This window comes from Mycteria americana, chromosome 7, assembly GCF_035582795.1.
Source record: "Mycteria americana isolate JAX WOST 10 ecotype Jacksonville Zoo and Gardens chromosome 7, USCA_MyAme_1.0, whole genome shotgun sequence".
Classification (NCBI taxonomy): Eukaryota; Metazoa; Chordata; class Aves; order Ciconiiformes; family Ciconiidae; genus Mycteria; species Mycteria americana.
Window position 1 is genome coordinate 13262246 of NC_134371.1, and position 25560 is coordinate 13287805.

The 25560-nt window shown below is 45.1% G+C and overlaps 1 protein-coding gene across 10 annotated transcripts in view; it reads left to right on the top strand.

The window, feature by feature from the left end:
* LPP (LIM domain containing preferred translocation partner in lipoma) overlaps positions 1-25560 on the top strand; it is an 826113-nt gene that overhangs the window by 118369 nt on the left and 682184 nt on the right. For all 10 annotated transcript variants that reach the window (XR_012776441.1, XM_075507128.1, XM_075507132.1 and 7 more), the window contains one exon: positions 16042-16243. Coding sequence is in view for 9 of the 10 variants with exons in the window: in XM_075507128.1 (XP_075363243.1) it covers positions 16051-16243 (193 nt within the window). In the remaining variant the exon portion in view is untranslated. The remainder of the gene's footprint in view (positions 1-16041; positions 16244-25560) is intronic.

Consider the following 25560-nt stretch of genomic DNA (forward strand, 5'->3'; position numbering starts at 1 on the left):
AGGGGAGCCCTGTTCCCCGATGCCATGTTCTGTCTTGTCATCATTGGTCCTGCCCCAGCAGGAACACCAGCCCCACCGGGTTTGCAGAGCAGGTGGGGCAAAGTGGGAGGGAATTTAATTTTATTTACATGGAGGAAAGAAAGCACATTGTTTGACTGCTCAGAGAAAGTTATTGAAGGCTCATACTGAAGGTTAGGCAACCATCCTCCGGGAATTGGGCACATAAATTTGCTTTATGCTTATGAATGTCTCTCTTTCACAGTGTTTTGCTTTGTCGCTTCTTCCTAAGGTGTACAAGAGTGAAGTGCTGTTGTATGGTCCATACACAGAATATTTGGATAGCACCATCATTAATAGGAATGAAGATTACACCGAGGTGGCTTAGAACTTGCCAAGAAAAAAAGAAAGAAAAAACTCACAGAATACGTGAGGTGCTTTGTAGCTGGAAGTGCCTGTCGCCCTGCAAGGAACTCAGCTGTCCTTTTCAGTTCTAGTTTTCTCTTATTGAAAATATTTTGCTGCCTAATACCTACTAGCTTTTTAATACTGCTTAATTGTATGCCTACCCCCCCAAAAGCAAGCCGCACATATTTTTCTGCTCTTGTAAATGTTCAGCTTTAGGGCCCCCAGGGAGGGGTGTTAATGGCCATGTCCTGGGTGCCTTTCGAGCAGAGAATTCCACTTTTGCTTCCCTTCTGAAACTTGGAGTCTCATTCTCCAGATAACCCAAGTTTTAATATAACCACATTTAAAGTGTGTATGTGCATGTGTATATATATATTTTTTTTTCTGGTGAGCTAATGAAAGTTCTAAGTAGATTCTCCTAGAAAATGAGATCATCTTTGTAACAGGTGGGCAATGCATGGAGGGCAAAGTTGTGACTGAGGGACGGGGCTGCAGCTTTTGGAATGGGATTAGATCCTCGCACAGGTGTGGGCATGACATTCGTGTGTGCCATGTGTACACATCCTGTGCTTGGTTTCTGTGGTAAAGCAGAGATCATTTACCCACATAGCAGAGCCATTTGCTAGGGTGAAGTCATCAGTGTTCAGTTATTAAAGCAATATAGAGGCGCATCCATATACAGGATAGCGCAAAGTAAGTGTGAAGCTCATCCTTTTCCTCCCAGATTGTACTTTGGCCTCTTGTATAGGCCATATCCTACCCTCAGATGGGAGCAGTGCTTAGCTGTTGATAATATGGGCAGAAATTGAATCTGAAGCCTAGGGCCTTTCTGCACAGGGAGAGTATTGCAAAACAAAGCCAGGGTGTGAATTTAAAGTGCAATAGCTGTTCTGAGCGTACTTCTCATGTGGGCAGTCTTATTCTGCTCTGAGAGGGCCTTTGTGCAGTTGTGCTTCATCCATTGCCAAAGGCGCTCTCAGTGCAGAAAGAAGAATGCCCACACAGGGAGCGAATAGCTTTTCCAGGCTATTTCACCACGCTGAGGAGTCCCAGGAGATGCACATGGTTTCATGTCCCTGTGAATGTTGCAGGAGCTTACCCTTCAGCTCTCTCTTCCACCAGAGCTTTCACGTGGGGAGACTCCGTTTGCAATGGGCGGTTGGTGGAGTTGTGTCTTCTGGACTCTGCTAGGTGCAGCACGCATCACTCATTTGCCTGAAGTTATGGGGCTGGCCTCAGGGATCCCTGAGATCTTGGGCTTCTCTAGACATTGCTGGTGTTGCAGTTTGGCATTCTCCATCCGTACCATCACCTCTCGCAGCGTGTCCTAGCAGCTGAAGAGAGCTCCTGTGAGATCATGTCTGTGTTCATGTGTTGTTCCTTTTCATATGAAATCGTCAAGCAAACCTGTGCATGGGTGTGATAGTTATCTGAATATTGTAGAACAGAAAAAAAGCGCGCCCATCTGTTCTACAAAGAGGCAGTGTAAAGAGCAGGCTCTGTGACTAAATAAATTCACATCTGTTTAGCAGAACCATCAAATGGAGAGCAGAGGGGCCTAATGTGAATCACATGTTGAAACCACAAGTATGAGTGAGATGAGCTGCAAAAGAGAGAGCCTGGAAGTGTTGATCCATGTGAGCAACTGTTGGTTTCTCTCCTTATTCTTTCCCTCTACCAGTTTCCTGAGCAAATGATGTAGAATAAAAAAAACAGGGATGTGCAAATGTGTATCCATACATATGTGCATTTGTTCGTATTCCTTGCATGATTAAACAACCTTTCTATATCATCTTGAGCCATTAAATCATAACTTCAGTTGGAAGGGCAATGGATTGCAGAGGGGGCTGCAGAGGTGGGAGGGCAGAGCTGGCATGAAGAGAGGAGGTGAAGCTGTTCCCTGGTGGTGTTCCATCACAAAAAATGGCTCTCAGCTTGCTTTACAAAGGGACTTGCCTTGGAGGTGATTCCTTAGGATGGCGTCTCCAGCAGTGTCATCTCAAGGAACCTGATGGGAGCAACCTAGAATCTTCAAAGGGTAGGTTATGCCTTCCTGTGCTCAAGCTAGTTTCAAAATAGGTATCTGCCTACCAGTCCTAACAGACTGCATCTTTCCATGGATCAATTTAATTTGTTGCTTAGGTTTTCCCCTTAGTGTTTTAAGTCCTGCAGAAACAAAGGGCAGCTCAAGTTTCTGTATTGGTTGCATTTGCAGTTTATTTTTTTTCTGTGCCAAGAACATATCAATACAATTTCAAAACAGTATTTTTATGACTTGAGGCAGCAGTTTCTAACTTAAAAACAAGAAAGCTTTGGGGATGTACACGCAACTCAGGTGCCTCAGTTACAGTATTTGGCTGGTCTCCATAGCCCCTTAGAGAGTCCGTGCAGAGGAGCAAGCATCTTCTCTCCCACACGGTCTCATGAAAAGAAACACGCAATAATTTCAGTCTCAAAGGTGGTTTCTTGTTGCTGTCTTGCCTTTTGTCCTAGATATTTTGCAGTAAACGAGGCCAAACTTGCGGGAACAAAGAGTCATGGTAGATAGGATGTTAGACCTGATTTGCACAGATTCTGGTCTCCTGCAGTTCAGTCTGCTTTCTTCAGCTGACAGAGAGCTGTGCTCTTATAGCTCACCTGGGATGTGAGCTCTGCAGGAGTGCGCTGGAGGTAATGAAGCACTTAAGGGGCTGGTGGGGTTGAAGGTCCCCATGGAATGATTAAGGTGTTGGCAACTGTGTTACTTTGAAAGAGAAATTTGTGCCTTACACAGCAAAGGCATGCTGAAATGCCTTGCAGACGCTTAGTTGCGTGTGGGAATATGCTTTGCCTTAGACCTGTGGGATAGCGGTAGCAACTGTTGGAGGGCATTTGATTAAGTGAGCTGTGTGTGCACTTACCGGCTGCATGGCCCAGCTGCCCTAGAGTAGTTCAAAAGCAGAACACAAGTGGTTGCCAGCAGTGGCTAAAATGCAGCAGTGTATCGCTGTCTCCAGATACATTAAAAGTTTGGTTCTTCCTTCCCTCCAAAAATTCCCTCTGCTCATGATTCATTTCCTCCCTGCCCCCCCACTTCTTCTTAGAAGGTGCAGTGAAGATAAATGAGCACTGTAATGTTTTCCTGGACACTGTCAGATTTGAGCCGTTTCACATTTAGGGAACTGATGTGGCCAGTCTAGTATGGAAACTTTTGTCACAACAAAACTTCATACTGATTTCTGGGAAGGGGAACAAACAATTTGGGTGGTCAAAAACAGAAGACACCAATGTGATAGTGGTGGAGCAGTTTGAGTTAGCTTTCTAATATGATGAGCTTGTTTAGCAAAATTGCAAGGCCAGTGTGGATGCCTGGCTGAGTTAACTTCATTGCTGGCACTGTGGTTTGCACCAGCTGAGGAATTACCTCCCAGAGCTTTGAGTATCACTGTTCTTGAATGAACGGACACTGAGCTAAAAGGGAAGAGCAACAGTTTCCTAGGCTGGTGCTCAGTGGTTTTATGAGTTTCAAAGAAGAATTGAAAATCAAATCTCAAGCACTTGTCTTCAGTCACAAGTTTCTATTCAGAGCAGAACTAATGCCCTACGGTTACTAAAACAGGGCTTTATCTTGATGTGCTCCAGAATGTCATGGCATGCTTGCCTTTGCTCTTAATATTCCTCTTCACCCATTTCCCCATCCTTCCGGAACACCCCTCTTTGAACAGCCATCTTCTCAATGAGCTCTATGTTGTGTTAATTGCAAATGCCATAGGGGTGGCTAACATCACATTATGACTTACTCTCCTATCCATGTGCCCATGGACATTCTGGACCTCCTTCAGCTTTGGCACCATCTCAAAATATGCCTTTTATTCTTCTTTATTTCCTGACAAAAGGACCTGGAGTCAGCAGTGGACACCAGGTCAAATATGAGTCCAATATGTGCTATCATTGCCAATAAAGCAAACTGCATATGGGGTTGCTTCAGGAGAAGCCCAGACAGTAAACTGAGAAGAGTTATTATTCACCTTTATAGAATCATAGAATCATTAAGGTTGGAAAAGACCTCTAGGATCATCTAGTCCTACCATCAACCCAACACCTCCATGCCTACTTTTTTTACCACAGGATTTACTCCCTGCTGGCAAGGCTGTTAACCAATCTTGAGTCTTCCAGTGGAAGTGGGATGTTGAAGAGCTGGAGAGGGTCCAGAGGAGGGGTACTGGAGCAGTCAAGGACCTAAAGCACATGGCCTACAAGAATAGGCTGAAGGAGGTTTGCCTCCTCTCTCTGGTGAAGATGACAGAGCCAAATGTTTCTGTCCAGATGGCAAAATAAAATGCCATGGACATGCATAGTAGATTTGGGGGACTCAGCTGTAGCGTTGGAAAAACATTTTCATTGGGAAAATAGTGCAACACTTGAAAAAGTCACCAGATAGCAGGGGATTTTCCACTTTGGAGGTTTTCAAGGACAAAGCCACAGCAAGCCTTACCTAGTGTTGGTGATAGTCCGGTCTCCTGCTAAAAGCAGGACTTGGTAACATGCAGAAATCCTCTTTCTGTCCTGAGAGTACTGCAGGCTTTCAGCTTCTTAAAGAAGGAAGCACCTAAATCTTTATGTTTGCTTTGTGTTGCAAAAGGGAGACAAGAATACACTGCGGTGCTCATGTCTTGATGATGTCAAATCACCTGTCGTTGTGAAACTCAGAGAAATGTAGTCATTTTTCTGACCTCTTATACGAAGGGGTCTGTGTACTTCCTTTCCTACAGTTTTCATGTGCTCAAATATCTTGCTTCCATTAGCAATCTCTATACAGCATCAATTCCCAGCCATCTGGCAGCAATCGCTCTTATGTGTGTTAGGATATAGGATTTTCCATAGGAAAAAGACTATTTCCTTTGATTATTTGCAAGGTGCCATGGGCTGAGCTGCCAAAAACGAGACTTCCGGGATGGCTTGAGATCAGGTGGGAGGAAAAGGATCAGGGAGTAAAGATTTTCATCCTGGACACAGTTCCTGCCCATTTAATTGATTTAATTGCTTGCTTTTTAGTCATTGCAGTTTCAAAGTCTGGTTCATACTGCCAGCTCCTTGAGGTGTCACAAGAAGGTTGTAGTGGTGTTGGCCCTGCACTTGCCTCCTTGAGTGGAGCCCATGCTGTGCCCATATCTTGGGCTGCAGCTCCTTTTCCGTTCACAGAAATCTTCTCGATGGCTTGGGGTTCAGACTGCCAGTTGCAGATCTGTTTTCTTCCAGGGTCGGCGCCAGCTGACTCTTCCTGCAACCACAGCTGTTTTAGAAGAGAAGTGGAGTGCAGGGAACCTATCGTAAATAAAAAAACCCACCTTCGCCCACGCTAGGCTTGCTGGATAGGACCTCAAGCTCTGTACTGCTTCCGTGTTCACTCTGTATCAGTTTCCCACTCTCTACTGAGCTCAGATCCCTGCTGTTTCTCCCCAGGCTGAGACATATACACACAGCACCCTGCAAAGCTAATACAATTATCTACGTGTCAATATGCTGCCACGGTCCCATTTGGTCCCACTGGGGTCTTTGTTGATATCTCACTGCTGAGCTGAATGTTAGTTCTGCATGGTTCCTTCTTGTTTACAGCCAGCATCAGCATCCAAACAGCCTGGGCTCACTCTAACAGTTTTAACCTTGCCATCTCTTGTTGTCCTGATTTCTTTTCTCTTATGTGGGACCGTCTTGATAGGCTTGATTCCAGTATGTCTCCACAGTTTGAGAGGTCCAGTCCCTTAACCATTTTATTTGATGGATAAGCTCTAAGTTGCTTGGCAGTACCGTGCTGAAGTAGGAAGCCAAGTACTGAGCTGTACTATAGGCAAGACAACGAATATGGGCACAGGAGGAATAAAGGCAACTTTTTTTGGTAGAGGGATCTTGAAAATAAATTGTGTGCAGTAAAACAGTATTTGTGTAAGGGAGCTCATGGTCTGAGACTCCCAGAATAACCTTTCTGCATCCCGGCTGTTCTTTTGCTGTCCCTATTAATATACTTCCTCTCTCAAACTTTTCTTTGTGGTCCAGCAACACCCTCACAAACTTGTAGGTCAAGTTATCAGGAAGAGAAGCTTTAAGAATTGGAAGAAATTTGTCTGGCTCAGAGCTACCTCCTGGCTCAGCTCTTCAGGCTCAACCACAAACTTTGCTGTGTTTGAGTAAGCATTTTGGGCGGGCCACCAGGTCTACCTCCTCCATTGCAATTGCCCTGGGGTTTGTTGTGACCACAAGTGGCTGAGGCCTCGGATTAACGTTTTATCCAATATTATTATGTTTGGAGTTGCTGAGGATTGTCTCATACCACAGAAGTCAAGAATCGGTCTGCTCTCTGGTGAAATTGTAATGCGGTCATTAGAGTTGTATTAGATTAGATAGATCTATCTATCTCCAGGGAGCCAGTACTATCTCTTTGTTTCAATGCACATGGGCCAGTCAAGTTCAATTTATTGGGATTTTAAAGCCTAGTTTGTCATCCAACACCAGGATGTGACATGGCTGTAAAAGGAAGATCTCGTTCATCAGCTTTTATGTGTGTGTTTTGCAGCAGCAGTCAAATTCAAATAGCCTGCATCTAATCCCAAAACTAGTAATGCAATTATATTGGGAAAGAACAGGAGTTTTATGTTTAGTTTGCCCTTCTACCTTTTCCACTATTGAAGCTGATACGAGAGAAATGAGCTAAGAAAGAAACTTAAGGAAGGGTAACTTTTTGGTTAAATTGTCCATTTGGTTAAATTGTCCATCAGATACCAAAATTTTTCCAGAAGCAGGATTTTGGTGGAAGAATGAATGTGATATTGGGTTGGTATCTGATGAACTATATTCATGGTGATGTTAACCTGCTCAGGTATCTTTGTAGCATGTAGAATGTTCTTTACTATCATGTCTTTACTATCTCCACTATGGACTTGCTGTCTTCCTGTTAGGTCTGAGTAATACTGTAGAAGTTGTAGTGACTTAGTACATAAAAGTCACATCCCAAACTGGTGTGGATCTGCTGGCAAAAAAATGAAGTGTGGATGCAGCGTGCTAGAAAAAAAAAGTTATTTTCCAAGAATTGGTTATTTAGTTAAAAGAATGGGCACGTGCTGTGTTCATTTGTGAACCGTTGCAACTAGAGAATAAGGAATACAGTGTTGCATTGCCAGTAGGTGATATTGCTGGCGTATCTGAAGTAGGATACAGCTGTATTGCTGCAAACCCTTTTGAGTGCATATAAAGTCATAGCTGGAAGTCTGGGGTTTGAGAGTCATACAATAATTGATTTTGGAAGGGATCTCTGGAGGTCATTTGGGCCAACCCCTTGCTCAAAGCAGGGCGAACTTTGAATTTAAATCAGGTCTTCGGGAGGATCCTGTGGAAATTTGATTGAAGCTGTTAAAGCCAGAGTGAGATGATACTAGATTATATGCTTCGAGGAATAATTCAGCAGAGGCAGTGCTCTAACTAGGTTTCTTTCTCCTTTAATTCCTTTGATTACGTTAGTGATGTCCCGCAGCAGGAAACTGGTGAATGCTTGCAGCCCTGTTTAACTGAAGAAGTGACTTTGCTTATTTATTTATTTATTTATTTATTTATTTATTTAGAGGGGATTGAGCTGAAGATACAAACCCCTGCCTTATCCAGGCAATTGGAAGAAACTCTGGGTCTGGGGGGAGAGGAAGATTTAAACTTGCTCCAGCTGACAGATGCTGTGAGAGACTAAAGCAAAGCATCAAGAAATGTCCAGAAACAGTGTAAAAAGGGTGCAAGCAAAGAAACCTGATTTCAGGGAGAGATGTGCCACAAGGAGTCGGAGTCCATGTGCATCAAGTTTGCGTATGGTCAAGAAGGCAGTCACTGGAGTGTGACAGCATGTTCCATTCTTCTTCACCGTGTCTCCGAGTCGCTTGGTGGCTCAGTTGATTCCTGTTAGCTCTCCACTGCTAACCGGCAATCAGGGTCACGTCAGCTCCACACACAGGATTCCCAGTGCTCAGAGTTGTTCTTGTGGCTTTGCAGTTCTCCTGGTTGCTGACGTGATGTTTGAGGAGCACGAAGGGCCAGAGTCAATTTACTGCTGGGAGGGTCTGAGGGAGGACCTTCTTTGGACTGGTTAATATTACGGGACTTAAATTTGGTGAGATGTTATGCAGATTGGCAATGATTAAGGGAGTTCAAAAGGAATCACAATTTCCCCAAATCACATAATTTCCCATATGATGTAAAATTGATGAGGATAAGTAGTACCATATGGAAAAGACATCCCAGGAGAGCTTGGGCTGAGTTTGTAAGTACCTATGGCACTTCCTATGTTTGGTTAAAGACCTCTAATGAGACCAGAATTTTGACATTATATCCTCTTTTGGAGGCCACAACAAGCAGGAAAGCTTCATGGCTAGAGATCATTGGCCATAAATAGAGAAATTCATTTAACATTCAAAGGGGAACAGTGCCAAGAGAAACAAGCAGCTTTGGGAGTTTGTAAAGAGCAAATCTCTCTGGTCAGCCTCAATTACTGCTTTTGGCTAATTAGTAGAGGGGAGGTGATGAGGACAAAGCAAAGAACTGTGTTTTAGGAGGGCATTTGGGTTTGTGCTTTTGGGAAATTTCAGGCAAAAAAAATGAAGACAAATAAGCTTGGAGTAGAAACATCCAGTCTTGTGGGTTGCACGTCTAACTGAAAGGGGCAATGTGTGGCATGATTTTGCATCATGAAGGGTGTCCCCTTGGTTCAGTGCTAGAGCTGATCTTTAAAACTGGGAAGGTGAAGTAAAGTCAAGAATTTTCTCTTTCGTTTCTTTTACATGGATGGAAGAATAGGGAGAGTGGGCAGAATGCGGTCTGCCTTTCTGCGCATGGCTCTTGTAAGCCCTTGGAAACAAACTTGGGTTATCCAGGGAAGTGAATGTCTTGATTGTGTTCCTGAATGGTATCAGAGAGAAGCCGCAATAGGGCTTCCAGTTGCATCAGCAGCCAAGGTCCTGGATCCTTATATCTGGTCAATCCCTTGGCCTTAGGAGTGATGGTTAACTGTGCATGGGTGATACTAAGACAGAACATTATGGACCTACATCAAGCCAGTGGATTTAGGAAGGAGTGGGGTGGAAGACGGAGTAGACTGTCTGGAAGCACAGACAGTTGTTGCTTGTTTTTTGTTGAACACTGTTGCTACCCACTACGAGGCATTTAGCTTAATTAACTCAGGGACAAGTTCTTCTGTCTTGGCTAAGTCCATCAACATCCAAGGAGTGTTTGGTCCATATTACAAATATGAAAGTGAAATGAAGATTTATTTGGGTACAGTCTAATCACAGAGAAGCCAGCCTGTCTCAGAAATGAATGTACTAACAATTTCAAGAGTAGACAAATTGGTACTCTACCCTTCCGTTGCTTATCTGATGTGAGGCTAAATTGACTTGGAACCCTCTTTGTTTTACCTTTGCTTCTCAAAGGTGAATGGCATCCTGTAATTAAAAGCAAAAAAAAGCACTTATGCCTACACATCAAAAAAAAAAAGGGGGGGGGGGGGGAAGGAACAAAAAACCTTGTCAGGCTTTTATTACTACCTGGTATTATCTTCTATTGATATTCCTGGTCTGACATTTTTAGATAATGTGGTCTCATCTTGGGATTCGTGGATTCCAGTTCCTCTGCTGCAGTGTATTCTTTCATGGTTAGAATTTTCTGAACTTATGGCATTAAGATCGTCCTAATGATAGAACCAGAGCACACTGTTTTCCTTATTTATGCAGCATAATTTCACTCTTTGCTCTTAATGTTATTTATCATGGTTAGTCCGGTCTTATCCTCTGCCTCCAAAAGTAGGTGATGACTAATGCTTCCAAGGAAGGAAGGATCACAGAACCGCGGGCAGCCACAGCTGATTTCAGTCTGGTTTTTGTCTTTGATATTATTCATCACTTTACCCCTTCCATTTTAAGTTACCATTCTTGAAAAAAATGGTCTTATGCTAGCATCCACCATTTCATAAAAGGCTGCTGAAAAATTGAAGACAGTTCAGAGTAAATATACATGAATGAATCAAGGGAAGTCTGCTCTTTACAGTGAGTTTTACTGATACTTAATTTAAATGTTCTGATTTGATTTAACCAATGACCTGGCTGTGTTCTGAAAGGATCTGTGTAAGGAAGAAAGGCAGATCTGTAATGCAGATGACAGGAGCGTAACAAAATCCAATGCTTGGAAGCAGAGCTAGATAAATTTAAAGCCAGACATAAAGGAGAAGCTGTAATTATGGTGCTTAATTGCTTGCCCAAACAATTTACCTAATATCACTGCAGATTCTCCAATACTTGCATGTTTTCGGTTGAGGCTACGTGTACTTTCTAACAAATATTCTTTTGCTCAACAAAAGCATCATGGAGACATAGTTGGGTAGAGTTCAGTGCCCTGCACAGTGCAGAAGGGTTAGACAAGATGGTCAACAGGACTTTCAAAGTGATGACATAAGGAAGATTTAGGAGACTTGTCTGGGGTGGGGCAATGAATTTGGGAAAGGGATATTGCCAGAGTGGTCAGTGAGTGAGGAGTCATGGAAAAGCTTGTAGCAGCTAGATCAGGAACAGAGCTGTTGAGTTACTGCTGACTAAAGAGGGTGGCTATGTGAGAGTGGCAGGCAGAAATGCAGAAGGCTTCAGCCAAGAGAGAGGGAGATGTGGCACTGATGGGGAAAGCAAGAGGTTGCTGTCTCTGTGGGAAGGTTGCCAGGGGCATGGGCCCTGATGACAAAGGTCATTCCAGCCGGGCTGTCTTAAACGTTGGGTGGCTAGATTTATTCACGTTTGCTAGGAGGGGGCTCGCTGAAGGGAAACCATGCCTGACAAATGATTTGCGCGGAGCAGAAATGTGGGGGCAACTGTAGATTTAACCTGCAGTTTAACTTTTCAGTGAGAGCTCTTGGTCTAGCCATTGACTTGAGCAGCAGATGGATCAGGGCCTTAGTGCACTGCATTTGGCATACAAAGAGCAGCAACAGCTGTCTTGTCCAGTAAAAGGCTGGTGAGATTCACTGTTCTTCGGGGGGGGGGGGAGGGGGGGGATTATTTTTTGGAGAACCAGAGTGGGTTGGATGGTTTTTTCACTTCATCTGCTATTACCCTTGAAGGAGGAGCTTGCTGTATTCACCCTCAGAAGTGTGTAATGCAGCTATTGTAACAGCTCCATCCCTGATGGCCAAAGTGAGCAGATCCATTTTACTGCATTATCCCCTACAAGTGTGCATGCCTCCAGGATCTTTTTTCTGGTCCTGCTTCTTGGGTTCCCTCGCCCGTACATCTTGATGCTCCCTTCATTGTGCTTTTCCTGTTCGTTGTTTCTCTCAAGCCTGCAATATCCCATACAGCTTGTTCTTTTTATTCTCCGAGTTTCTCAGTGACTTTAGCTTTCTTGCAGCCACTGAATTCCGCAATCCCCCACATCCCGCGTCTAGCTAGAAACTTCTGAAAACAATACTGTTTATTGAAGAACTGGCAGAAATAACTTTTTTTGGAAGGAAATACCTCTGAGACAAAAGTGAAACACGTTTGCCTGTCATGTTTGCTGGCTAGCCAGAAAAGCACTGCCTTTATCTGTTGGAGGTTTTCATCAAAGTGCAGGAACCATGGCGACACAGAGGCAGTGGCATGTGCAAGAGTAAGTTTAGAGTAAAAGGATTTGTTATAAGCCCAAGTTTCCCTGTAGCATTACTTGTCCCCATCACAAAATGTTCATCTGTTTTGCTCCAAAGAAGCTTCTGATTGAAAATCAGGCAATATTGGAGGGAATGGTAAGGGAGCACTGATGGCTTTGTCTGAATTAGCCAGGACAAAGCCTGGCTTTGTCTGCTCCGCCATGGAGAAGTCTGCAGAGAGAGGTGAGGGGCTGTGCCTGTCTGCGAGCCACTTTCCCTTATATTTTGCCTTGCTCTTGGCCTTTTACCATATGAAAAAATGGGGGGAAAATAACAACAAACCCAGAAGCTTAGCTTCAGCTGTTAAAAAGAGATTAATTCATTTTCCTTTTTTATGATCTCGTGAAGTAGTTAGGCTAAATTTAATTGAGGCTAGGGAGCTGGGGCTGGAACAGGCGGGGAAAAGGGAACTTGCTGAAAACATTGTCAAGGCACAGATAGCAAAAATGAGTGGCAACAAATGCATAACAGAAAATGAGAGGGGGAGAAAGAGGAAGAGAAAAGGCTAACGGGGAAACAATTAGAAAATATCACCACCACCACCAAAACAAATGCGTTAGAGGGTAGCTGAGATGGAGCTGCATGCCAGTTTACAGTCAGCAATTGAGTTACAGCAGTTGTGGTCTTCACGCTCCCAAACTGTCCATAAGAGCACTGTGCTTTTTAAGCTCAGTCATTGAGATTCATATCATCTTCAGGCGTCCCCAGCACTGTGCAACCTGGCTGCTGAAACAGATATTCTTGCTTTGTGCGTCATTCAACCCATTCCTGCCATGAACCTGGCAGACCATGAGAGCTCAGTGGGACCAAGGCGTGTTGCCTGGGAGGTGGCTGAGGAACAACTAGGGAGCTTGCAGGACAGGAATGACGATAATGTGGTCAGTACTGGGATTTTTTTTGCTTTGAATCAGTATGGAGGTAATGTCCAGGCTCTGAGGGTGGTTCGCACAGCGGGATGCTCTTTCATATGAGATGTCAAGCCAGGGGCTGAAAACCTGTCAGAGTAAAACTCCAGGATGCTTTTAGCAATGGGTAAGATATAGTTGTCTTTGGATGTAATAACTCTGCAGAGTGCAGAGTTGTCCTGTTTAGCTCTTAAAGCTGAGTGCCCTCATTGCTTTCTGCTCTTAAAACCTAGATAGTTGCCTGAGTTTTATTGCTGCGTTTTACATTTTTGAAGGATGTGGGAGGAGGCAGCAGTGTAGGTGAATCTTACTGCTTGAGTGCCAGTTGTTTTCTAGGTCCATCAGGGCTGGTGCTGGTAACGGGAACTACCAGGCAGTGGGAGCGCGGTTCGCCTGCCCTCCACCCCCAGCCGTCGAGGCTGGTTTCCTCTGCAGCCCTGTGGGAAGGACCTGCCTTTTACTTCTTGCTTTCAGAATGATGCTCCACACTGTTAATGTAAGGTTGGAAGGCAGGCATATGTGGGAAGGAAAGTTGCATCCTTGCAGCTCAGCCTTGGATGCTCTTCCATCTCCAGGGTGCTCTTGCCACGCTCCTGTCTGCCTTATTTCTAGCTAGTCTCTCCATGCTGGCCCCGGTGTCTTCCCTTCACTGGTATCAGATGTCTAGCACAACAGGCTCATCCTCCAGTGGTAGGGATCACGAAACCGCTGCATGCACGCCGAGCAGTCAGACTGCACGGTGAAGAAGAGCCACAAATGATGTTTGGCACTTGCCAGTTCCTCTCCCACACAAGGAGCGATGGAGGTGGAAGATGACCACAAATTGTCCATCTCCTAGTGTTGGGACAGACATTGGGACTTTAAGTAGAAACGACTCCTCAAGTAGGAAACCTGTTACCTGGAGTAAACTCACTGGGCTGGAATAAGCACACATATATCTATACATCAGTTTTAACAGTCATTGCTGTTAGCTGGAGGTACTGTCTCCACACTACCATGTGGAGACCTTGCTCATTTCCCCCAGAGTGATTCAGCATTGCTAACAAGGTTATACATGCAGGAACCCACAGGGCTACTTTCTCTGGTTTATACCAGAGAGTCTTCATTTGCTTCTTTGATAAAGGACTCAACTGAATTTGCCCCACCATGAAGCTTGCAGGATGCAGATGCTTTGCCAGCCAGGATGAGTTGGCAAAATAGCTCTGCTCCTAAGTCACAACAGCTTAGTCTTGATGTTTCTAGTGATGTGTGAGCCCAAATTAGGAGAAAGGGGGAATGAAGTGTGATTTCTGCTTTGGTTTCTCTAGGTGGACTTAAATATGCTATCAGATATGCCTTCTTCCTGCCTAAATGTTCCATATAATCCTGGGGGCTGGTTGAAGAGCTCAGTGTTGTTTGTTTCTCTGAGAAGCATGTGTGCACGGAATTCTTAGCTATGAGGCACCAAGAATATGCCCGGGTAGGCTAGGAGTGGACCTGTGGCTGCATTCCTGCATGGTATCAATGAGCTGTTTGGAGCTGCACTTCTCAGCTTTGGAAATACCTCCTCGTGAGCCGTTCAAATAGACGGCTGCATGCATGACCACAGAGCTGTGTCAGAATAGTTAGAGAGCTGTAGCACTACGGACTTCAGTAATGATTTCACTCCAAGGGGGTCTACACCTGCCAGAGGCCACCTTTTGTCTGTCCCCTTTCCTCTTCCCACCCTAAGCTCAGAAGACTGTTCACACCAGCTAATACAGCCCTTTGCTGCCACGCTCAGCAGAGCTACAACTGCCTCTTGAATCTCAGCCCCAGCAGATTGCACTTGCTGCTGCAGTTAGAGACCACCTCTTTGCAAATCCAACCACGCCTCTGCTTTGTCCCATTGTTCCCAGATGGAAGTGCTTTTCTGCACTGGCGGTCCGGTAATGTCTCCCATGGCCTGGTGCTATCTCTTGCACTGATCCTTTTCCATGATCAAAACAAATCTTTCCTGATTGGGTTGCAGCTGCCTGCTGGATTCGGTGGCCTTGAGGAGTCCTGGCACCAAAGCAGAGCATGGGCAGAAGTGACAGGGTGCTCAAGAGCTCCAAAATTAGCATTGGCTTTTGCCTGTGTGGGGTCTTCGTTTCCTCATCACACCTCAAATCCAGCTCTGTAGGACTGGATTTGCTCTATAGGACTCTCTGTAGGACTATCTGATGATACTGTAGGACCATTGCTGCTACCCAGGGAGTGTGGTTTCTGTGCGGTGAAAAGCACTTGTTCATTGCAATGAACAGGTTTTTTATGGGCAACATTTTCAGCAGCGTCTGAGTCCAGTTCTCAAAAGTGATGTAGGCTTTTAAGAGGCCAAAGCCAAGATTTTCATAAATAAGTAATGATTTGGGCTCCCTCTGTTTTCTGTTACACAAGTTGAGATGTCTAAAAGGAGCCTGGTTGTCAGCGATTGTGGGATTCTGGCATTTTTTCAAAATTGACATGCTTTTAAAATATCTTAAGCTAGGCATTCAGAAATGGAGGCATCAAGAATGATTAGCTGCTTTTGAAATCCTTTTTCTTAAAAGTTTGAATGAAAGTTTCTGGGATGTGGGGTCCTAAATGACATGTGAAAAAGTGCTAAAGGTGTATTTTGGAAGTGTGTCTGCCTATCTGTGACTACACTTGGCCCCAGAACACCTGCACTGTTGTACATTAATGTACTCACAAAAGCCTAACAGGGAAAGGCACATATATCACTACTATGCTGAATGGGTGGTGGGACTGATGGGCTTCTCCACGGTATCAGCCTGCCTCCGCTTTGGTTTGAAGAAGAAAATAGCAACGCTTTTTGCGGGCACCACCAATGTGCTGATCAGTAATTCCGACCTACTGGGGAAAGAAAGGCAAGTTTGTATCCTAAGTCTTATACATTAGGACCAATATGTTTAAACATAAGCATGCACAAGTTAAATGCGTTAAAGGGTTTTGTGGGTTTGAATTTATAAACCAGCAAAGCAGTAGGTTTGCAACTGTTATTTCCCCAGCATAAATTCCTAACATAAGTGTGATTCTCTTTGCCTCTCCTCTCAGATCTGAACCATGTCCCACCCATCCTGGCTGCCACCCAAGAGTACCAATGAGCCTGTTGGTCACGTTACTGCAAGGATGGAGACCACACACACCTTTGGAACTCCTAGCATCTCGGTGTCCACCCAGCAGACACCAAAGAAGTTTGCACCTGTTGTTGCCCCCAAGCCAAAGTACAACCCATACAAGCAACCAGGAGGTGATGGTAAGTATTTTTTTAGAAAGGAACCACAACGGTCTAATTTAGAGGAATTGACTGCTAACACAGGCTGTTCTTGACTTGCTCTTTGTTGATGAGTTTGTGGGAGCCTCCCTGTTTCAGATCATTCAAATCAAGAAGAATGCGAACGCATCTCTTACCCTCACTCTGGCTAGCTACCCTCCTGAGAGGTGCAGGGCTGGGGGAGGACATGGGGACAGATCTTTCTTGTTTTTAATTGGAAGCAGATGTCCTGTGTCCAAGACTGGTACTTTTCAACTTTGCTTGTTTGGTCTCTGCTGGTATGTGTTCATCCAAGGAGCTGGGGCTTGAACAACCCTTTTCAGTATTGATTCTTTCATCCCAGCACAATGGGTATCCTTTACAAACGTGGGACTGAGCTGTGGGAGTATGGGTATGATTGGGGTGGTAGGGCATAAGTTTGGCAGAATGGGTCTAGGAGTTCTTCCTCTCCAGCCTGCTGGTTTGATTCAGTTTTATTCTTTTCCCTCTACTATGGAACGCTCTTGAATATGAAATAATTTAATGATATAATTCTGAGGATATTTACATGACCATTGCAATAGCCTCTGGAGCTCTTATGGCAGTAAAACAAATGCCTGCCAGTCACTGTGTGTCAGTCTTCCTCTACCTCCTGCTGCAACAGTCCTCCTGTCTTCACGTAGTCGAGCAGCGAGCGTGGGAGTTGGGTTCCTGGCTTGTGGACATATGAAGGGAAGGAGTTCCCAGCAGTGGGAGCGCATGGCTGGGAGCGCCTCTGGGGTTTGCAACTGAAAACCTGCCAGTTGGAGCACCTGGGATGCCCCTAGCTGACAGTGGAGAGTGTGTGATGGAACCTTACTGCAGCAGAAACAAGGTGGAAGCCAAGGATTTTAGGAGAGAGTGGTAACTGTCTTGGCAGAGTAGTGACTTTTCTATTCCCAGTGATTTACTATGGTTAGAAATGGGTGGAAAACTCTTCCTGCTCCTCCTCTTCATTCTGCCCCCAAAGAAAAACTCGGTTATATTCAAGAAAATTGCCAAACCAGCTTTTGATTTTTGGTTTTGGATGCTCTACTTTGTTCCATCACCACTTTCCCCTCTTTTGTGTTGAGTGCAATAAGATAAATGTCATCTGTATCTTTTTTTCCTTTTTCTACTCTGTCTTTTGAAAGTGTATGCATTTTCAGGAAGACTACAGAATAATGGAAAGGAGAAAGAAAATCAAAGCAGCATATTAAACCTCGCACTTGAGCGATTTTCTAAAGTTAAGGACATTTTGTAGGAAAGTTGGAAAAGTCTGATGAGTGTTTTGGTTTTTTTCCTTCTGCCGCTCTAACTTTGGAGAATTCAGAATGAAAAAAGAAAATGTGTTGGAGGGGAAAAGCGAAGTCATATGCACCTGTTCTGTTGCCTTCAGTAACAAAACATTAGCGAGTAAGAGGAAGAGAAAGACATTTGGAATTAAAAAAGTAAAAAATAATCCATTTCTGAAGTGCAATGAAAATGTCACCTTCAAGTCAAGTGGAAATTCTTATTTTTCTAATTCTCTTAAAATTTGAAATAATAATGGAAAAGGCACTTTTTTTTCTAGGAAAACTGTTGTTGATCAGCCACTATTTTTTTTGTGAAAAATGTCAGTATGCATTAATTGTCGGTGCTTTAGTGATCGTAGAGCCGATATATATATGACTCAGGAACATTATCACCTTCTAAAAAATTCTTTGTTTCTTGGCATTTGGGGAAGGAGGCTTTCACTAAGAGCAGAGCAGATGCTGCAGGCTGAGAAGGGGAGACGAGGCACGCAAACATTTCTCATGCAACACTGACTACCCAGTCCCGCAAGCAGCCGAGCATTGCCAGGTCTGTTAGAAACTAGGAGACATCAGGAGCTCACAGGAGGCCTTTTTCAGTGCCAGTCCCTTGCCTTGTCTGATGCTGGGCTTTTGGAGATCCCATTGTCATCTGACAGGCCTGGAAGAGCTAATGGTTGGCCAAGACCTGGCCAGGGACTGGCTTAGTGATGTGACAGCGTGCCTGCAGCTTAAGCTAATCCACTTTCAGAAGGTGACACGCTGCTGGTCGGTGTCAACACCCAGTGCAAAGCCATTAGCCCAGCCATATATAACCCTGAGAACACAAGACTGGGATCTGGCAGGCGAGGGGGGACAATGAGAAAATATTTAGCCCAACATGCTTCATTCACTTTCTGTGCCTCCCTTCTCTCCTCCAGGCTCCCTAATTGTTTCTTCAATGACCTCTGTTGTTTTTGCAGCAATAATTCAGCCTGGGAGATGGCTGCATGCCCACTGGTTCCCTGTGTAAAGGGGCTCCGCGAGTTGTTTTGCCCTGATTTGTTCTCCGTTGGTCACAGGTCTTTCCTGTCTGGTTAGCTGTGAGTCTGTAGGTGGAGGAGCTGCAGCATCCCCTTGTTATCCCAGTGTGTTTTCATCCCTCCTGCCCCTCCGGAGGTGCTTTGCTGGAGGCACGTGGGCTTTCCGCCCAGCGTGCGGGTAGTGCGCAGCGCAGCATCCTTCTGCCGGACACGCGTGCGAGCGACGGACCGCGCCAGGGAAGGGCTTTCCGAGGGCTGCGATGGGGCAGAAAGCGGCCGTGCACATCCGAGCCTGGCACAGCCTTGCCTGCCCTAGCCGTGTCACTGGAGTTGGTTCCCTGCTACCAGAGGCTACAGGGATGGTATTGGGAATCTCTCTGGGAGACCGGCAAATTCCGTTCGCAGTAATTTCTTCAGCTCGTTGCTTTTAACATCAGGAAAATGCATCCTCTGGCCTCATATTTCTTTATTATTGTTTTGTAGGTATGTTGCTTGCACGTAGCGAGTCTGCCTGCCTGATAGCATTTGTGGTTTTATTTCCTGAATCCATTGAAAGTGTGGTGGAAAGACACTGGAGTGACAGGCTGTGGAGCAGGCACTGTGTTCACGGCGGGGTAATGGCTGTCCACCCCTCTCCCTCCTAGCAAGGCATTTCCTTGGTCTCTCCTTGACTTTGATTTTATTTTTTTTTTCCCCTGACACCTGCACAAAAATCAGCCAGATTAAAAGCTACTCAATAGAACTTTAAAACAAGTTAGAAATGGTTAAATGACTGAAAAAAAGTGAAATCACAACAACCAGCAGTTTATAAACCAGCAACATTTTAAAGTGACTGGAAGCACTCAAGGCATGCATAGTTTAGACCAGCTAGGTGAGCAGTTTTCCCAGCGCTGCCAGCTCCCCTCCTCGCTATGTGCCACACTGACTTGCTGCGACTTGTTTCAAACTGGATTTGTCAACTCATCAAAGCAGAGATTGTGTCTTGTTGTCACATGGATCCATTTGGGGGCCCCTGGGAATAATAATAATAATAACAATAACAATAATAATAATAATAATAAGGACCACAGCTCTGATTAACATCCTGCACAGGTCTCTGCCATGCAGCTGGCTGGAGAGGCGAGTACAGCTGTGTTTTTATAGGTCCTACCGGACCAGACTTCCACGTGCTGTGTTTCTGGAGGATTTAGTGCTAGCGTTCCCTGCTGTGACACTTTGCGGGGGATTAACCTTGCCTGATCCTGGGAGGCCTGAGCACCATGGTCCCTGGGGCATACAGGTGCCCAATGTCTTACACAGCTCTGTATTTACCCCACAGAGGAAGGAGAGCTGTTCAAGCTTGGGGTAGATGATTTTCTACAAGATAAACAAGTGTGCATGGGGAGGAAGTGTAGCTACTAATGAGTTAGGCTGGAAATCAAAATAAGCTGTCCAGACATTCGAGCAGTGGCTCTAAAAGAGTGGCACTGGGGCCAAGGGTGGTCCATAGATGGAGCTGGATGATTTGCAGTTGGAAAGCATCTTCTGCATGTTGGGAGAAGACAGGTCCTGAGATGGATGAGACATCATCCAGCTGTGGGTCCTGACAGTCCACCTCTTGTATTTGGCTCCTTTCTCTGTGCTCACACGTTTTTGGTGCTACCTGCCTCTTCCTTCTGTTCCTCAGCAGACACCGTCCAACAGCATGCATAGCGGGTCTCATCCTCTGTACTCACGGAGCAAAAAAATCTCTTAAGAAAATAATGTGTTTTCCAAGGAAACAGTATTAATTTTGTTTCCTTTAAAAGCATTGGATGCCCCATCATTGAAAGTGTTCAAGGTCAGGTTGAATGAGGCTTTGAGCATCCTGATCTAGTGAAAGATGTCCCTGCCCATGGCAGGAGGGTTGGACTAGATGATCTTTGAAGGTCCCTTCCAACCCAAACCATTCTGTGATTCTATGGTTGCCTTCCCTCCTTTCCATGCCACTTATTTCTCTCCTGCTTTCCAGCTTTTACACTTAAATTGGTATTTCAGCATCATCAACAGAGCTGGGACCTTGGGGAAACGCTGCTACACAGCTGTTCCTGTCTACGCTGGGCTCAGGAAGATGGGGAGGTTTCATAGCTTGCAGATGAAGCAAATTCCCTTTTCTTCTCCTTTCACTAGTCCCAGAAAATGGGGCCTCACCCTCCAGGGCAGATGGAGGAGACGTCTGGTGCAGAGCGAGGTTGGTGATGGTTGGTCCACCAGCTTTGTGCGCACTGCTGTAGGCCTGGTGGCAGCAGCGCCAGCGTGAGCTTGCACGCTCCGTGGCATGGGGAGGAGAGCTAGCGGCCGCTCCCAAATGAGTGCTGCTGTGGCGGGGCAGCCAGGGTGCACTGGGATGGTGCCAGGAGTTGTGAGGCCAAAATCAGGGGCTTCAAAACCATGTGAAAATCTGTTGTCAGCCTGAGGTGCTCGGAAAAGCCTGAGCTTCAGGGCTCTTCGGGCCATCGGATGGCTTGAGTGCAGCGAGTGGCGGGCTTTGTGGTGTGATTTGCCTTCTGGTTTGGATCCTTTTGGTTTCAAGCTTGTTTTCGTAACCGCAAAAGCTCTTTTCCCCTTGCCTTCCCCTCTCCCCTCCAAATCAAAGCTCGCAGACGTCAGCAGTGCAAGTCCAGGAGAAACAACAGTGCTGATGAAGCCCGGCCAGGTTGCAGGGTTGGGCTTCCCAGTCCAGCATTCACGAGCACTGCCACGCTCCAGCAGGTCGAATACACCTCCTCTGCCATCACGCGTGGTCACTTGAAGGGTGATTTGATGGTGGCAGGGAAGGGAACAAGTCCATCCTCAACTACTGGGAAGTGCCAGATCATTGCTTGGCACCCAGGAGGTCTGCTCCTGCAAAGATGACTGTCTCCGCTCCCAAGAAATGAAGTTCCTCATATTCTTGCAATGTCTTTCATTCATATGAATCCGACCATGCGTGTTTCTCAAGCTGCCTGAGACAGACTGAGATACTGCAGTGCCAACCCTGGCCAGAAAGGGATGTGCAGACAGCATCCCTCCCAGGACAGCCGCTTGGTTTAAGGGGCTGCACAGCACTTGGACATGCTTCTCTGTCACCCTTGGAGGCTCTGAGGACAAAATTTTGCTTTGCAAAATTAGCTGCTTTAGTTTATGCACTGGGCCCTTCTAAATTCAGTATTTATTAGTGCTGATGTCTTTTCCTTGTAATTGCCACCCTTGGTGAGTATAATACCTGCAGAAACAGTTAATATGGATTTAATAATGGAAACTAAATGAAGGGATGAGAATCAAAGCAAGCTCTCAAGCTCTTCCCTTCTCCCTCCTTTCCTTGGGTGACTTTCAGATATGGTGGGTGACTTTCAGATATGGTGAGCAACAAGACTCACGTGAAGGCCTTTGAGGTTTTCTTTTCTTTTCTTCTCTTTTTTTTTTTTTTTAACCATCTCCTTCCATTTACCTTGGTTGGAGGACAGGGCAGTGACTCATGAGACAAGGCACAACAGCAGCACCAGCTCCAGGGCAAGGGTACGTGGTTAACAACAACGTGTTTGCTTGCCCCCGGCTGATGCAGGTTTCCCAGCGCTTGGCCCTCCCTGCCCTCCTCCTCTTCATGCATGTGGAGGCTCTTGAGCACTGGGTAATTATATTCTGCTGGGTCTGTAGGGGACTGGGAGTGTGAACTATCAGGCTGTTTGTTGGTTTGTTTGGTTTTTTTGGTTTGTTTTTTTTGTTTTTTTTTGTTTTTTTTTTTTTTTTTTTTATAGGCAGATATACCTAGTGGGTTTTGTTTACAGCAGCTGCTATATCAGTAGCTCTGTCTAATTTTTGAAGCTTGGGTATGGATTTATTGGACTAGACACTCCGTGTTTTAGCTGTGCTGTTCCCTGCTCTTCAATCTTTGACAGTTCATAGAAGCTAACCAGGTCCAGAGTCTATTCATTACTTGGATGAGAGCCCTGAAAGAATAAACTCAGGCTGACTTGGGAGATTCTGCGGGTTTTGTGTTGTTTTGGTTTTTTTATAGTTGTCTGTGCTGGGTCTGCACCATAGCAAGAGGAATCCTCGCTAGTGGGAGGGCTGTGCTGGTTGAGAGACGGCATACCTGCTCCTTGGTGCTTCTCGTGAGCTGCTGCAGCGCTGCGCTCGTCGTCGGGAGGAGGCTGGGGCAGGAGCAGCGAGCTGCGTCTCGGCCGCGCTCCGGCGATGCTTTGTGTGCGCCTCGTCCAACACTAACATGAGATAATGCCATTTAGTCTTTCATCGCGGTGGAAGCAGAGGCTCGCTGTCTTGCACATGTTGTGAGTTACGAACGTGGACCGTTGCTGCTGCCCAGATGAGGCATGGGAATACGTTGTTACTTGGTCATTTTGATGCTGAATTGAGTCCTGTGAGTACCAGAGCTTTTCCAGTGGGATCTGCTGGTCTCTGCCTCCTCCTGCCTTGCTCCTCAGCTCTGCCACCAGCTGAAAAAATCACTGATGCTCTGGGGGGGTGGCAGTGTCTCAGTGATGGGACAAAAAAAAAAGGCTGAGAAGTGCTCTAACCCTTTTCTGATCCCATCGTGCTCTCGGGATTGAGCTTGTGGAGATGAAAAATGTTGTGGGAATAAAGAGGTAACCTTACTGTTGCAAATCATCCTTACTGTTGCAAATCATCCTTACTGTTGCAAATCATCCTGACTGTGCCTCAGCACGGCCCCCACGTTGGTGCTTGTTTTCTAGAGAAAGCTTTTTTAAAGTGCATATTATAAACTTTTAAAGCCCTTCTTAATCCTTGCTCTCATTCTTCCAAGTGTTTCTTCTGCTGAATGAAATGGAGCAGATGAAGCAATACTTTATTCATTAGTGTCAGGACTGCATCATCCACAGGCTCTTACAAAATACAGCCAGTGAAAATGAACTTGAAGCTCCAGGCCTCTTTGTGGTGGCTTTGCTACCTTCTATGCAAGAGCATTCAAAGCACAAACAAAGCCCCCGAACCCTGCAGAACAAGCGGGAAGGCGGGGGTCCCTCATTAAGGGGTAGCTGCAAACCAGTTCGGAGCAGCCTTTCGGAAGTCTCCATTGATTTCTCTCTAATGACATCCTCTTCCCCGTTGGTTAAGAACCAAGTGAACCCAGTTGGAGATGAGTGGTGGTTCTCATTTGTGTAATAGTGGATTTAAACTGCCCCAAGCAAGCTGAGCTGTGTTGAAGAGGCGTGAGACCAAGCTGGTGCCTCTGTGCCCTGGCAGCATCCCTCTACTCAATAGCTCATGAGTTACGGGGGGACATGGAGTTTTGCTCAGTTGTCCACAGCATGGTGACCGGTGTCAGGACTTGTGATTCTCACTGGAGTAAATAAACCGACTCTGGGTGGGTCCTTCTCTTTCGATTGCAGTCATCCCAAAAGCTGTTACTGCTTGGGCTGGATAGTAGCGTCTGCATCTGCTTTTTTTGTTAGAGAGAAATACGTAGGTCTTTGCTCTTGGCTTTGCTCTTGGGATGAACATTTTCTTCTTTGAAATACCACCTCAGATAATGGCACCGGGAAAAATGCAACATAAAACAGGTGCATAAAAACTATTATTGAACCAGTATACTTATCTGTAGTTCACAAAATGTCAAGCCAAGCCACCAGGTTTTATTAACAATTCTGACTGTGTTTTGTTAGAATTACAAATATTAAACTTTCACAGGCTCTGGAACACATTGCCTCTTATTTGGGAACTACTTGAAGTAGTGCCTAGCCTTGTTTTTCATTCTGGTGAGTGAGCTTGTATTTTCTCTGTTATTTGGTATCATAAAGCAAACATTACACTCCTCAGCAGGTAGATTTTTAATTTTTTTCTGCTATGCCTATTTTTTTCCTCATTTTCTTTTCTTCCTGTCTGTCTGTTCTTCCAAGATACTGTATTTAATTTTTCCACTTCATTATTTCAAACACTGAATAGTGATTCATCTTTGCAGTAGCCTGTTCTGTGAACCACAGTAGTTTAGGTAGACTAAAGAAAAAGGGCAAAAAGGGAAGGTAAAAAAAAAAAAAAAAAAAGGTGGTTCTGATATACACTGGAATGGGAAGAAGCCATCTTTTTATAACTCGAATTGCAAACATCTGTCATCAACTATATCAAACCTACTTTATAAAAGATAATGTTTGTCCTCCATATAGTTTTAAAGGGCTGTGGTGCCCAATCAAAGTAAGAGACCAATGTTAATACAGAAATAGCTTGAATTCAAGCAGGCAGCACTTGTCCCTTTTATTTTAATCTGAAATTTTAACATCCTCCAGATGCTAGTCTGTTAAATAATAACAATTGATTCATGACAGTTAACAGTCAAGTAATATTTTTTATTTTTTTGCCCTTGTTCGCACAATGCAGCTCTTCTATGCCCTGAAAACTAACTGTTATAATAAAGGATTACACATATATTTTTCCTTTTCTCTGCCTAAAGCTTTTTTATCCTGCCAGACGGAGTACTGCTAAGTCAGAGCAACCAATAAATGTCTATTGGATTATATTACAGGTTGGTCTAATAAAAGGTTAGAAGAATGAATGAGCAACTCTTGAAGCCACAGAAGCTGTACTTGTGGCCAAAGAGCAGGCATTGCTGGCAGTGAACACTGCACAGTTACAATTTGGACTAAATATACAAGGCCTGAAACGCTCGTTGCTTAAGCAAAGCGTGTGGAGCTGAGGGTCCATGAGCAGGACTGAGAGTCCCGCAGCTTGGCTGCCCCAGTGGGGGTGGTTATGCAGAAGGGGATGAGGAGGGATCTGGTCTAGTTCCTAATAAGTAGACATCACTATCTAAAAATTCCCTTTGTCGTCTTCTTTAACTAACATGCATGCTGGAAAGTTGTAGCCATGGAAGAATATGCAAGCATGCTCTAGGAACTCGATTGGGGATTTACCCAAACTGTTTGAGAAGCTGTGGAGTGTGAAAGACTCACAGGTCTTTTCCAACTCATAGTTCCTGTGATGACAATGACTAAGGAAAGGTTTTGGTTAGGTCTAG